Source organism: Eurypyga helias, unplaced genomic scaffold (assembly GCF_000690775.1).
Source record: "Eurypyga helias isolate BGI_N326 unplaced genomic scaffold, ASM69077v1 scaffold25395, whole genome shotgun sequence".
In the NCBI taxonomy this organism is placed as follows: domain Eukaryota; kingdom Metazoa; phylum Chordata; class Aves; order Eurypygiformes; family Eurypygidae; genus Eurypyga; species Eurypyga helias.
In genome coordinates, this window is record NW_010251151.1 from 16007 (window position 1) to 30149 (window position 14143).

At 36.2% G+C, this 14143-nt stretch overlaps 1 protein-coding gene across 1 annotated transcript in view; it reads right to left on the reverse strand.

The window, feature by feature from the left end:
- ANKIB1 (ankyrin repeat and IBR domain containing 1) overlaps positions 1–14143 on the reverse strand; it is a 24284-nt gene that overhangs the window by 9291 nt on the left and 850 nt on the right. The window contains exons 2-9 of the mRNA XM_010151933.1: positions 12510–12598; positions 10612–10756; positions 9095–9261; positions 5958–6046; positions 4675–4805; positions 1100–1234; positions 471–557; positions 312–378 (exon numbers count right to left, since the gene is read on the reverse strand). Coding sequence (XP_010150235.1) covers positions 312–378; positions 471–557; positions 1100–1234; positions 4675–4805; positions 5958–6046; positions 9095–9261; positions 10612–10756; positions 12510–12598 — 910 coding nt within the window. The remainder of the gene's footprint in view (positions 1–311; positions 379–470; positions 558–1099; positions 1235–4674; positions 4806–5957; positions 6047–9094; positions 9262–10611; positions 10757–12509; positions 12599–14143) is intronic.

Sequence of the window (14143 nt, forward strand, 5' to 3'; positions counted from 1 at the left end):
TTCCTCCAAAATAAAATTTATGTGCATGTCAGTTAAATATTTTGCAAGTAAACAGCAGCAGGTTCCAAAGGGCTACACACTGTTCTTACTAAAAGAAGTAAGCACAGAGTATTAGCTTCTCCGTGACTAATGCTACTTTCTCCCTGAGTCTTTTGACTGTACATTTAGATTTCATCCAATGCTTATGAATTCTAGTTCTGGAGGGATCACACCACACAACACACTGATGTCAACCCTATCCAAAAAAACCAAAAAAAAAGGTTTAGCCATAACAGCGTTGATTTAATTTGTAGATCACAGCAAATACTTACTTCCACTAAGAGCTCTACTCAGCTGCTCCATCTTTTCTTTGGCTGTTTTTAGAAGGCGCTGTTCTAACTAGAAAAGGAAAACAGATAAAATGCAATAAAATCATTATTTTTTTAGTAATAAAATAGAAACTAAAATCAATAAAATTGCTTGACCCACACCTGGTAGCTAAGTTCATGGTTCTTAAATCTTGTGTAATAGTGCATAAACCTATCAAGCTCTTGAAATCTTCTATGTTTCTTTTCAGCCTGGAAAATAATGGGGAAACAAAAGAAACCAAGATAAATCCTATGATTTAATTTAGCAATCACACATCAGATATAACTAGGTAACCAACTGTTTCTATTCCCGCTATACATACAGTATTGTACACAATGCTGAGGAGTGCCATGTAGGTAAAGAGACAGATGTAATTTTTGAAATTCACTAGCCACAGAGTTGATACACTGTGTGTGCATGCTACTTAAGCAGACTTTCAAAATGCCAGAATTAAGGTATGTCTTCTGTAGTGCAGCTAAGTACAGTACCAGCACACCCATTTCCCAAAAGACCATGGCAGAGAGAAATGACTTGAGTAAGGTCACCAATGGTTTTTACCAAAGCCAAAAGCAGAACCAAATCTTCTGTTTCCATCCATAAATAAGCAGTGTTTTCTTTCAGAGTCTTTGATGTATTTAAGGTTGTATTTTCCATTCAGAACTCGTGTTTGAAAGAATTTTGACGAAACTTATCCTAAGCAGAAAAGTGCAGCCTTAGGACTATTCTTCAAACACACACTTTCATTTGTTACCTCTACTGTCATCTCCTTGGACTGTTCCTCCACATGCTGAATAACCTCATAACGAGTGCATCTGTAGTAGCCTCCAGTGGAAGAGCTGTGCTTCTTCCATTCTTCTAAGCATATCCAGCAGAAGTCGTATTTGCACTGCAGGAAACAAAGAAACAAGGGGAAAAAAGAAGAAAGTAGATAACATCGTACATTTACAGTTATGCATCATTATTCTTCCATGAACCACTAAATTAACATAATTCTGGGTGTGCTTATGGTCAAATAAATTTTGGGGGAGCCTCCTTCTTATTTTACCTGCTACAGAGGATCTGGATTATCAAACAGTGTCAGTCATAAGTTTTGTTCCTTGGACCACAAGATTATGTTGGATCTACAAGTGTTAAATGGATGAAATAAATTAAATGATAAATACAGCTGATGAGGCCTGGGTTTTTTGTTATTTTTTTAAAAAAAGACAGTCCTATTTTTTAAGTGACAGAGAAACTGTTCATGAGAAAGAGTGAATTTTTTCCTAGTATCACTTAAAAAAACACGATTACTGTTATCTTTGTCATGTGGAGTTCCTGATGCAAAATACTAATAACTACTACAGCAAGAGAGAAGAAAACAGAACATAAACTTTGAAGAGTGATTAGTTCAAGGTGAGCCTTTTCTGCATCAACTGAGCAGAGAGCTTTCAAAATAGGGAACACCTTACAAGGAGATCTGACTTATCCAGGCTTCTCTGCATCAGATCAAACTGTATACTCAACTCAGCACTGAATTCTCATCTAGTTTATTTCAAAACAATTGGAAGCTATTTATGGATGAATGGGTAAAAGATTTTACTACTTGGTGAACCCTGTTTATTTTATCTGTTTTACAGATGATCAAAGAAAAATCCTGAAAAATGAAAAAAAAAAAAGAATTAATCAATATAAATCCATTAATATTATTACTGGAATTTGATTAATTAAGTATCATCTTTTCTCTCTTTGATAAGTTTACCCTTTCAAGGAATACCTAGTCCATACCAGATGTGTTTATTGGCAGTTGTTTCATAGAATCAATTAGTTATATTAGAGGAAGAAATGAAATGTAATTCTTGCACTGTACTTCTGCTAATGGCAGTACTGGCGAGATGAAGATTTTCTTCTAAAAAGCAATGCAGGCTAGGACATTTCTTCTTGCTATTGTGCTGCACATTCTGTGTTCTTAAACATTTTTTGAAGCTGCTTGCTTATACAAAATGGTAAGATGAGTGCTGACAATGGAGTATAATTGCGTATGAGAGAGTTAAGTGCGTATCACTGCACCATTTGCCTATCATTCAAAACCACTCATATTCACTATAAGAAAGAACTACAAAATAATCAAAACCAGTATGAAACAAGCTGTTTCACAAGCAACAGAACTAATAAAGCTGTACTTCCTGTTAATTTATGTGTATATGCTCCTGCTGCCATAATCTCACCTCTCCTAAATCATGTCCTCCAGGACCACTCCATTATATGTCTTATAATGTCTTACAACTCCAAAAGCCTCCTCAAAAACCCAAGACCCACCCATTGCTCCCAGACCCTCCTGCAATACCTCAGTATACTTAAACATTCAAACCCACATCACCTGTTTCTACACATCTCCCAAAACCCTGAGCTGTGTTTTATGTGCCTTTATGATCACCTCGCCATGCAGCAGCGCTGCCCAGGCTTAACAAATCACATCTCTCCGACCACTGTCTGAGCCAGGCAGAAGAGGTAATTGCTGAGCAGGTAATTGCTGAGCAGCTATTTCAGCCTCTCTCAGTGGCAGTACAAATTAAGTCTCTACACCATACAGCAACCAAGTTTCAAGAAATTTGGAGTAGTGTAATATCCATAAACCCCCTCCTTTTGTATCTGGTTCAAAGTACCCAGAAGGTTAAAGAACTACTACAGGTAGGGGAGTGAGAGAGCAGGACTGCCTAGCCTTGTCTACTTAGAAACTGGACTCATAAAATGGTAAAAAGCCTGCTTAATGTTATTTTATGTGTAAAGAGTATCCTCCTCTACACCAAGGTACATACTAGCTGCTGAGTGGCAGTCGTAGCTCACCATGTAATGGGCTTAGGCAGACCTCACTGCAGCAAAGGCAGACACTGTCATGGACCCTAACGTCCGTGGAGGAAGACACAAACAAGGTGACCACTATACATTGTGCCTGAGCCCTGCAATGAGCTTGGGAATACCCTGACTTTCTTTTCATCACGATGATGAGGAGAGGCAGCTTCCGCCTGCAGGGACTTCTTCAGCACAAAAAGAATCCAACTGTTATATGGACACTTTAAGCTGTTTATAAGGTACAAGCATCAGAGAAGAAAAGAGAACTGTGGTTGTCAGCCAGTGCCTCAAAATGGTAATGAATTCAATTATCTACATTCAATAGTGTTTAATGGCCAAAGGCTTCTCCAGCCTGAAGCCATACTTTTTTTGATTGAAATGAGCTCAGTAGCAAAAGCTGCATCAAGCACACCTTTTACAGTTTTCAGCATTATGGAATTTATGAGCTATTTTAAAAATCATTTAAGAAAAAAACCCCACAAAACCCAAAACAACAGCAAATGCGGCATAAACCAAAGTGTAGGAGAATCTGTTCTCTGCTGCCACAGACCAAAACAAAGAAACGACACCAAAAAAAGCCCCAACCTTCAATTCTTATCACAGAAAGAGAGTGAGTATGTGACGATAACATAAAGGAAATGGGATCTGCATAGCAATGGAGAGAGACTAACACATTTCCCAAAAATTAAAGATAATTACTTTCTGAATCTCCTAGCTTTTTATTGGAGGCCAACTATGTAAAGTGTGTGCTACTTTCTTGTCTTTAATAATGCTCCTCAAAGCGGTATTAGCTGTAGTTATATAAGACATTTCTGACATAAAGAAACAGCATTCTAAATATGCTGCATTTAACTAATTTGAGAGAAAAAGCATTCTCAAATGATCCTGAACTCATGGCAAAAAATATTTTTTCTAATTTGGTAGTGTAGGGCAAAGTCATGACTAGTTTTTTGGCTGCTCTCACCAGTAAGTTTCTTTTGGCATTACTCTTTGCTGTCTTTGCATTCCTACTGATTAATTCCTCTTTACAGTTTTTTGTTTAAACTTCTCTGTTTTGTTGCTATGTGAGAGAAATAATGCAAAAGAAAAAAGTAGTAAAGCAAAACCTTCATCAGAGCTTAACATTCCTTAAAATGTTTCATTTTCTGCCAACTAAAAATATTCTCTCTCTTCTACATTACTAATGATAATCAAACTATCAATTATTTCTGTTTTCTTAAGTTTCATACTGTATTGCCAGTAATTCTTAGGGGTTTATGAAATGTCAGTCATTACAGTGTTCACTTGCCAGCCAAACAGATTTCATTAAATATGAAACATCTTCTAAATACATGTAACCCACCACTTGTCAAGTATCTAATTCTTGCAATGAGCTCCATTAGATCTCAGGCATGACCTTCCAGAGGTTTTGGACATCCGTGCTCCTAAAACACGTGTATGACATTCCACAACCTGAATTATGGTTTCACAACAAATTACAGGAAGGGTCTTTCTTACCTTAGCACATTGCATGTGGTTGCAGCCCTCATTCTTCTGAATTGGAGATTTGCAGTTGGCGCATGGTTTAGAGTTTGTTAGTAACCACAGGCAGTTGGCAGCATCTTCATACGCCTCACTCACTCCCACAACTTTTTGAGGGTGACAGGGGATATGGAGCATGCAAAAAGCGGGAAGTTGAAATTGTACTTGTGTAATATTTTGTGAAAATCAGATTAGGTAAGATGTAGGTTTACCTGTTTCTTGACAGAATAACGTAACACTTCACAATATATATTTATCATACAAATAATTACACACATTTTCTAATTTATACATATTATAACTATAATATTATTAAACATACTATTTCTATGTATTTCCACACATATATTTAGCTATAAATTATGTATATTATGCATGACATTTATAATACATGAATGAGTTAGATTGGATATAAGGAAGAAATTCTTCACGGAGGGAGTGGTGAGGCACTGGAACAGGTTGCCCAGAGAAGCTGTGGATGCCCCATCCCTGGAAGTGTTCAAGGCCAGGCTGGATGAGGCTTTGAGCAACCTGGTCTAGTGGAAGGTGTCCCTGCCCATGGCAGGGGGGTTGGAACTAGATGATCTTTAAGGTCCCTTCCAACCCAAACCATTCTATGATTCTGTCATATATGAGAAAAATTGGCATAGTTTGACGAAGTATAGCTTATTTTGCCTCTTTATAAAATCTTCCATGCCTTCCAGGATATTTATAACATATTATGGAAAGGCTCTGAACTGTGGTAACCAAGTTAATTTGGTATTTATTCAAATTGCTGTTAATCTTTAATTTTTCTTTCTGTTGACCAGGAAAATGTCTGTCTAACCTTTATTTTTTTTTCAGTAGAAGTTATTTATGATTAAGCCATTCCTCACAATTCCCTTGCAGTTCACCCTCAACCTTACTATTATTATCACCAGTTGGGTTGAATTATATTCAGGAATACATCAATAAATTAATGAAAGAAATCTGTCAGAGGAAAGGAAAAGGATTTTGTATACCCTGACTGAACGACATGTGGATTTATGGGGAGGAATGCTTTAAGGAGAACAGTCTATCATTAGTGCTGCCTCATATGCAGTTAAAGTATGAAGCAGCCCCTCTTTCAGGGGTTTAATTTTCTTTCCTTTTACCCTACTTTTCAATCAATGTAGAATTTTTAGAAAACGCAACTAAAAAATTCCTCAAATATCAGAAGTTAACAACGACAACAAACCTCCCCACCCCTCCCTCCACCCCCGCCCCGGCATGACTCTTACGTTCTTCTGGTTTCATTTCAGATATTTTCTGTAGCCAGTCCTTCCAGGTTTGGCAGTCACAAGGTTCATGTGCTTCACCAAGACATTCCCTGAAAATGAAGATGTATACACAAAACATCATTTAGAGATTTAGAATTAAAGTTAAAATTGGTTCAAGCTAAAAAACATGGAAACTTATCAAGACACACTCAAATTTTAATTAAGCCAGGAAGATAAAAAGTCATCCAATTAACATTATTTTAAAATGTTCTTAGACTACTTGCTCAGAAGCACAGATGATCATTTTTAAGATTAATAAAGAATTTCAATGAGACAGGAAGGGAAAAGACGCTTTTAAAATTACAACCTGGAATAAATCAACTGGTTTGCAGTTTGTTTCAGTTTCACCTGGGTACTATTTTAGTGCCACAAAAAGTGCTAGTATAGTTTCTGTGATAAAGATAAACCAGAATAAGGAGATTACCCAAAACTAGATAGTCTGCTATAGCTGAAATGCATTTTATGTAGAATCATTTGCATCTATTCAGTTGTAATAATTATTCTTTAACTATATTCAAGCTTTTAATCTAGAACAAGATCCAAGCCCTTCAACACCAGCATTAATTATTTATGCATGTTTACTCTTTCCACCAGAGTTTCTTAAATGGTGGCTTTAACTTAGTTACATGAACACAGTGAAGAAATGAGTCCCTTGAGCTTCTCTGGAAGTTACTACTAGCTTTAAGGATGACAATCACTACTAGACAGTGGCAGATATATGGCTTCCAGATGGTGCTTGGGTGTAGATGTGTCGATATGGACTCCGGATTTGTAATGACTCCCTTTTTTACTGCAATGGTAGCAAATAGCTTCAGACATCTGGCAGATCAAACAAAACAATTCAGAGGAAGTGTATTTCAGATGGGCACCCGCTCTATCAGAGCATTCACAAGTTTGTCTGCTGATCCTATGGTGAAATGCTCTCTGCGGTGCAGACTGGGAAGCTACATCAGTACACTTCTGATCACTCTTGTCCACGTCTTAAGCAGGAAGGTTACAGCAACAGTTTTCAAATTTTTTTCCCCACTAGCTAGTCTGGTATTGAGCAAGCTTAAATCCATTACACAGGAATCTCTGGTCTGGAGATACTTAAGATCTATATCTGGGAAAGACTGTACTGGAATGAGTAACTAGTCTGTAATAAGGCAATCTCAGTCCTGGTTGAAAAGCAACACCTCTCACTTCTGTGGGACAGCAGTACATTTAAACCATTGACTTCAAGAGAGCCAAGACCTCTCACACCGTATTTGTTCCTAGAAAGGACTGAAATGAACAAAAATCAAATTTAACAAACTCAGTTTTAAGTTAAAAGCTGATTAATCAATCTATTACTGGGGGGGTGGTAGAGATTGTGTCTTTGATGTCTTCTGATATGTAAATTTGTGTATTTTTAATGAAGTGCTACTAAAGTAGCATTTAGTTCCTAATGCAGTATCAGTTGCTTTAACAATGCCTAAACTGTAGATTACCTGGGTAAAACCTGCAGAACTGACATTAAGTATGGAACTGTGGGATGTGTTGATTGAACTGTAAAGATATAAAGCAAGCTCCCTTTAAGCATACAGTAACAATGAGAACCCTCTGAACTGAGAATACACTTTCTTTTTCTCCAGAGGAACTCACACATGTGTGGGGTTTATGTACTGTAAGACTGGTATGGCTGTCCTCAGCAAATAGTTCTGATTTATACCACTGCAGGGTGCTTTGGCTGCTAGCAGAACTTTTCTGCCATTGCTGAACGTCTTCACTTCTGTGGGGATGAAAAAAAGGCCTTGGAAAGGTGGTCTTGAACATTTTGCTGCTGGAATGATGTCTTTTTCAAGACCTTAACCATATCTGCACATGCAGTATCTCAAAGGCATTAACATAAAAAGAACATTCAGAAATATTATCAAGCTCTGTCCTTCAGGTTAAGCAAAAAATTGATTCTCTGTCTGTAATCAGAAGCAAGGATGATGGCACCTTCTTGTGGAATAGTACTAAGGTTTGTTATATGTTCACGGGTAAAAAACATTTTCTGGTTTGTTTTCACAAGATTTGTTTCTTTCCGAGTTCTCCATCCATTGTGAACAACCTCTTCCCAAGAAGTTCTGTTTTCTTGTTTTCGTGGTTGTTTCATTATGTCTACTTTCCTCTTGTTGATTCTTCCTTTCCAATCATATACGGAAAGAACTAAAATAAGAAGCATCTTTCATTAGGTCTTACAATATTTGGAATCTTATTCAGCATCTTCTTGCGTCATGGTTTCAATTGAAAAATGAAAAGAAGGATTACTCAGCTTGTCTGAATGTCTATGCTTTGGTTGATCCTTTTTGATTTTTCAACAATGAAAAGGATATCCTGGTACAATAGCCCTAAACTGTCAGTCTGATAATCTCAAGGAACTCGGATAACGCTTTGCTCTGTGCTTCAGAAAAATATCCCGCCACTTTTTTGCTTTTGTTGATACCGTTGTCTTTTCCTGGCAAGTGCTGAAGATTGGCAATCTGAGGGATGTTTTTAAATATCTTACGGCTTTTTACTGCTTCTCAAGCTTGTATTCAAGACTCAACAGAAAGTAAAAATAAAGGAAAAGTGCTGATCCTAAAGTGAAATATGTGTGATCCTGCAAACAGAATAGCTGTGTATGAAGCAAAAGGTCCTTCACAAACCTGTTTAAACTCCAGCTTCTTTGATGTGATCCTACCAAAATTCACAGAGACCTAAAATTTGCTGATTTTCTGTGCTACAATTCAGAATGTGCCATGTTTCAATTAGACTACAACTATTCAGATCAGACACAAAAACCCCTCCACCAATATCCCGGTTCTCTGTCCCCTCAGAACAGAACATCACAATGCTCTGTACCACTGTTTTGCATCTAACAGAGCCAGTAACGAGCAAGACAGTATTATAAACCTTTGCTGTGCCCTAAAATACTACAATATTTTTGCACATCAGGTTACTTAGTGAATGGATACAGGACAGACAGTACAGTCATACAACATCCCATTCAAATTTTTATTGCACGCTTGGTGTTAAGTGGGGCTTTTTAATTAATCCCTGGAGTAGCAGCGACTGTGAGTTTATGTAGATGTAGATACATGTCTAGTACTAACCAGCAGAAAAGATGTCCTTTTCCACAATCTACAGCAGGGGCTTTTAGCATAGGGAAGCTAAGTGTATCTGATCCTGTTGAATTTGATCCTTGTCTTGTTAGCCTTACTGCTCTTTCACAGCCTGGTATAGGACACCATTTAATAGCAGGATTATTTTCAACAAAGGCCTGGGGAAAAAAAAGGAAAATATTTTACTACATAAGATCAGATTTCATCACTGATATAAATCAAACTGTATTTATAATCTTCCGGTGAAGGAACAAAGCCAAAAAGCATAGGGAAAATCTTATAGCTACTTTGATAGGCTTTTTAAAATAGTTATAAAAAGGAAGTAATTTAATCTCCACGTTAATTAATTTTTTTGCAACAACAGCACTTCAGACCTATGCTAAGATGCAAATGACTTAGATCCCAAACAAAATGGTCCATGTGTGCAAGTAAATTCCTTTGTGATATGGCTTACTATAAACTTCTACTATATATGCACTGGCACTACACTCGTTAACAGAACTGACTCTTGTAACTGAAAAAAAATAAAACCTTGTTGATTAAAACAAAAATCCCACAATATATCCTACCCACAATAAACTTGGTATCAGAACTAGACTAAGTCGGGAATTTACCTCCAATCTTTTTTAGTTAATGTAGCAGGTCGTCTTTGTAAAACTACATCTAAGAAATGAGGGGGAAAAGGAACTTTCACTACTTGCTTCAAACCTATGCTGACCACCAGCCACTTGAAATATGAAGATGCAAAAGATTAACCAGATCTGGTGATTTCAGTTGTATCTTACTGTGTAAGACTCTATTACTGTGTATTAAAGAGACTTGTCACACATTGTATTGTAAACAAAAAAATATTTTTCTTCTTTCTTTTGCCCTGCCACCACTGATAAAGTAGCACATTATCTCAAAGACTAGTTCATTACTACACTAGTATAAAAGAAAAAAGGGGAATTAAAAGATTGCTTTTAAAAACAAGTTGCAATGATGGAAATAAACACAGAAAAGAAATAAAATAGGAAAAGCAAATCAAACCTATATATAGCAGTCATATCAAGCATTGGATGGAAAAAAATTAAGTAATTCATTTGTACTGCTAAATTTTTAGAATGGGAACAGGTACTATTTGAAAGCATCTTGGTAATTAAAATAATCAGAAATCTCTTAAAAATTTTAGATTGCCAACACAAACAAGCCTGGCTGATTAAAAGCTTCATATCACCTGTTATGAACACTGGCTGGATAAAACAGTTTTAGTAATACTCCACTAGGTTACACATTACGGAAGTACTGGATGTGTGCTTAAGGAATAAATATAATGTTCTGTTTTTTCTCAGTGGTATATCAAATATTGGTATTATGGCACATAAGAGACAGTAATTCAGTGTACATATTAATTTATGGATTTCTACTTGGAAAGTTACAGATATATTGCAGCATTTCACACAGAAGTCGTAAGTAATTTTTTATAAAATGAAATACAGTTCAAGAGTACAGGAAATTTGATAATTTACCTTAATGTCAAATTGAAGGTATCTTTTGTCCATCTCCTTAGAAACCACACTTTCTATGATGTCTACAGGCACAAGCTGGAAACAATCATATGCTGGGCAAAAAATGTTGTGAGCTTCACCCTCCTGAATTTTCAGATTCAAAAATCTGCCAGAATTTCGTCAGTCAGCATTTGTGAATAAAAAGTCAAAATTAAAAGGCTGCTGAATACTTTATACTAGGTTCACAGATATTCACATTAATCAATCTTTAAACAAAGGAAGTATCTCTTTCTGCTCAAAAGGAACAGAGCTGATGAACAGCAAAATTTTTAAAAAAATTAAAGAACACTGTCACAGTTCAAAAGTGAGTACCATCAGCTATGCTTAGACCTACTTGTTTGCGGTTTCCATCCTTGCCATTTATCAGAGACAGCTATGCAATGTTTAATTAAACTGAGCATTACTTCTAACAAATCAGAAACAGAACATGTAACTGTAATTAATCCAGGAAATAATTAATTTGATATGGAATTAATTTTTACAACTGTTCTAGTCAAAATAGGTCTGCTCTTAGAAACAAATTTCTAAACAGAGACCTTTAAAGTGCCTAAGCACTAGAATGCAGAAGGCAGAACAAGCTCAGAAATCTGCTGAAAGCTGAACTTTTTAACTCACAGTGCAAAAGGTTGCTTAGTTTAAAAGCTGTTACTTATTTATTAATCTGACATGAAGGACAATACTCATCTAACTTTAATCATCTAAAGGACAGGCAGCTATTCTAAGTCACCTGGGATCCTTTAATAGTTAAGACTGAGAGACTTGCCAATGCATCCCATCTCAGATTCGTATCTCAGAATGGGATAACTCAGTCCTGGCTATGCTCCGAGCAACTCAGAAATGACTGGTTTAGAAAGATGAATCCCACCCTAGATGTGCCACTGCCAACGCTTGCTTGACATTGAACTGTAGCTCTGAGTGCCGGCACAGATCGCGGTACACACAGTCCAGCACCCAAATTAGAAGCACCATGTCAAGCCAGTGATCTCTTGGCAACTTTTACATCCTTGCGTAACAATCTGCAAGACAACAGAAGCATGGCTATTCGTTTTTTGGCCACTGAAAAGAATCGCCTTCTAAAAGCTCCCGCAGAAAGAAAGTGCTCTTGTGTAACACAGGAGGAATGGGTTCATATTAACTGGGCTGATCTGCAGCAGGACTAGTGTGCTGATGCAACACTGTAACAAGACACTGTAGTATTTGAACTGCACCAATACAGTGTCCTGAATGGGGACAAAGATGAATATAAGGGCACTGGTATTATTATTACTAATACAGGTATTATTATTCCTGGGAAGTATGATTAATATTTATACTAGCATAATTATCCATGTCTGAGTTTTTTACTAGCTTTACTATTTTGACTTAAAAAAAAATTGTTTAGTAACAAGAGCATTACACTAATAGAACTTTTAAGCTAAATCTACTCCTCTGTTATTAACCCTCAACATAAGAAAGTATTTTAAATGCTTTTCTGACTGGAAATGGATTTACAATGGCTAAGTTCAGTGTCCTAAACGAAGAGATGGAATTAACCATGTGCTTAATTTAGAAAGTGTAAACCCCAGCACCGCCAACACCACACACTCCCTGAGCAAATCAAGAGTAGGCTCATCTATTTACTCACAGGCTTGAAACATTTGCTTAAGAGTTTTGCTGAATCAGGACCAAAGGAAACATTATGCACACCTAAAACAGTTGATGGCCACTTTCAGTGACAACTTAAATGTTCCATAGGGTCAAGCCAGGACCTCTTTGAAACCCAAACAAACTTTAATATTAGCTGTCTATCATCTCTGTGGTTTCTTCTTCAAAATGGCAAGTAAAAGTTTCTCAAAAGATGGCATAGTACATATACTCACGCCTCCCAGCATGCTCTGCAGAAGTCATGTCCACAAGGCATATCCACTGGGTCTTCAAACACAGAAATAGTACACATACAAATGTCACACTGTAGATGAAAAAAATACTTATGATTAAGAAATACCCTAAAGCTTTCATGTTGTCTGCAGGACATGTTAAATTGGAAAATCTCAGGAAAAATTTGAGGAAGTGCTCAGTAGGGAAGAAAAAAAAAATCTAACTGTAACCAGAAAAAAAGTTATTTAAGCTATAGAAACAGAAATAGGAAAGATAAGGTATCTGTCTCTACACCTCACTATACCAAGAACCCGTTTTGGAGAGCCTTCCATCATGTCCTCCAGCTCAGTAAGCGCTTCATCCTGCAGAGTGCTGGGACCTCACAGTTAGAGCTCTAGGGACAAAAAGGATCTGAATTTTTCATCAGCTTCACAGGCAGCCAGAGATGGAGTTTGGAGATGACAGAGGCATCTCACACAGTCAGGTCCAAATCACGGTGGAGCAATTTGGTTGTGCAACAGCGAACACTATTTTAAGTAATAATGTACATAAATACTATTTTTTAAAAATATTTTGAAGCTTTCAATCAAAATAAAGCATAAATTAAACTACAAATATTCCAACAGAAGACATCACTGCGTAATTTTATAGAACTAGGTACTACAGAAAAAATAACATTGAATAGTGAGACCCTTACTCTGAAAACATTTAAAGCACAATGATTAAACTACTCATTTCTTGTGTTTAGGTGTGAAAATAAATATTCATGTACTTCAAGATGTACAAATGGATTTTTCTTTCCACTGGAACAAAGATTCCATGAAAATTTACTTCTACTTTAAATACACTAGGTATCATACACACACAGGACGTTTTCAGAAAGTTAGCTTATAGTATGCCACTTCTTAGAAGTACTTGTGTTACAGCCAAAACAAAACCAAACCAAACAAGTCACCCTTTAAAGTGCAAAACTCAATGAAACAACACTTATTGTTGTTTCAGTCATTTCAACTCATTGCCTTGCCAAAGGTAGAAGTTGACAATGCACCAAAAATGTTCACCGTTAAATTTATATTTTTCAATTTTGTTTAAAATATAACTTTAAAATAAGGAATTCCACGAACCCCTGCATTCAAAATATAAATACAAAACATTTATTGGAACAGTTTTATTTATAAGATAGGATGTAAATGCAAAATATGAAAAAGAGCTTTATAGCTTGTGGTTTTATTTTATCTATTCCTTTTAGTTTTTATCTACCTGCCAAAAAAAGAAACTTCAGAAAAAAATATTATTTCATAAACAATGTTTTGAAAACATTATTTTGATAGCTCTTTATAAGAGTTTAAAACATACAGGAATACTAAATGTGTAACTCGATTTGAGTTTGGATACACTAGGTCCAGAATGGCAATCACTATCCAAACCTGCATTTGAGGCTTATGGACCATCAATAAAAAACAAAACACACAATGTAAAACTAAACATGTGTAATCTTTCATTACACATTTTAATTAGGATATATTCCCAGTCAATATTTAAGTGTTAATGTAAATAAACGTACAATAACATTATTCTTTCTATGTAGCTTCTTTTTCAGCATTTTACAATTAAAGAAATAAATGGTTTCTCTGCA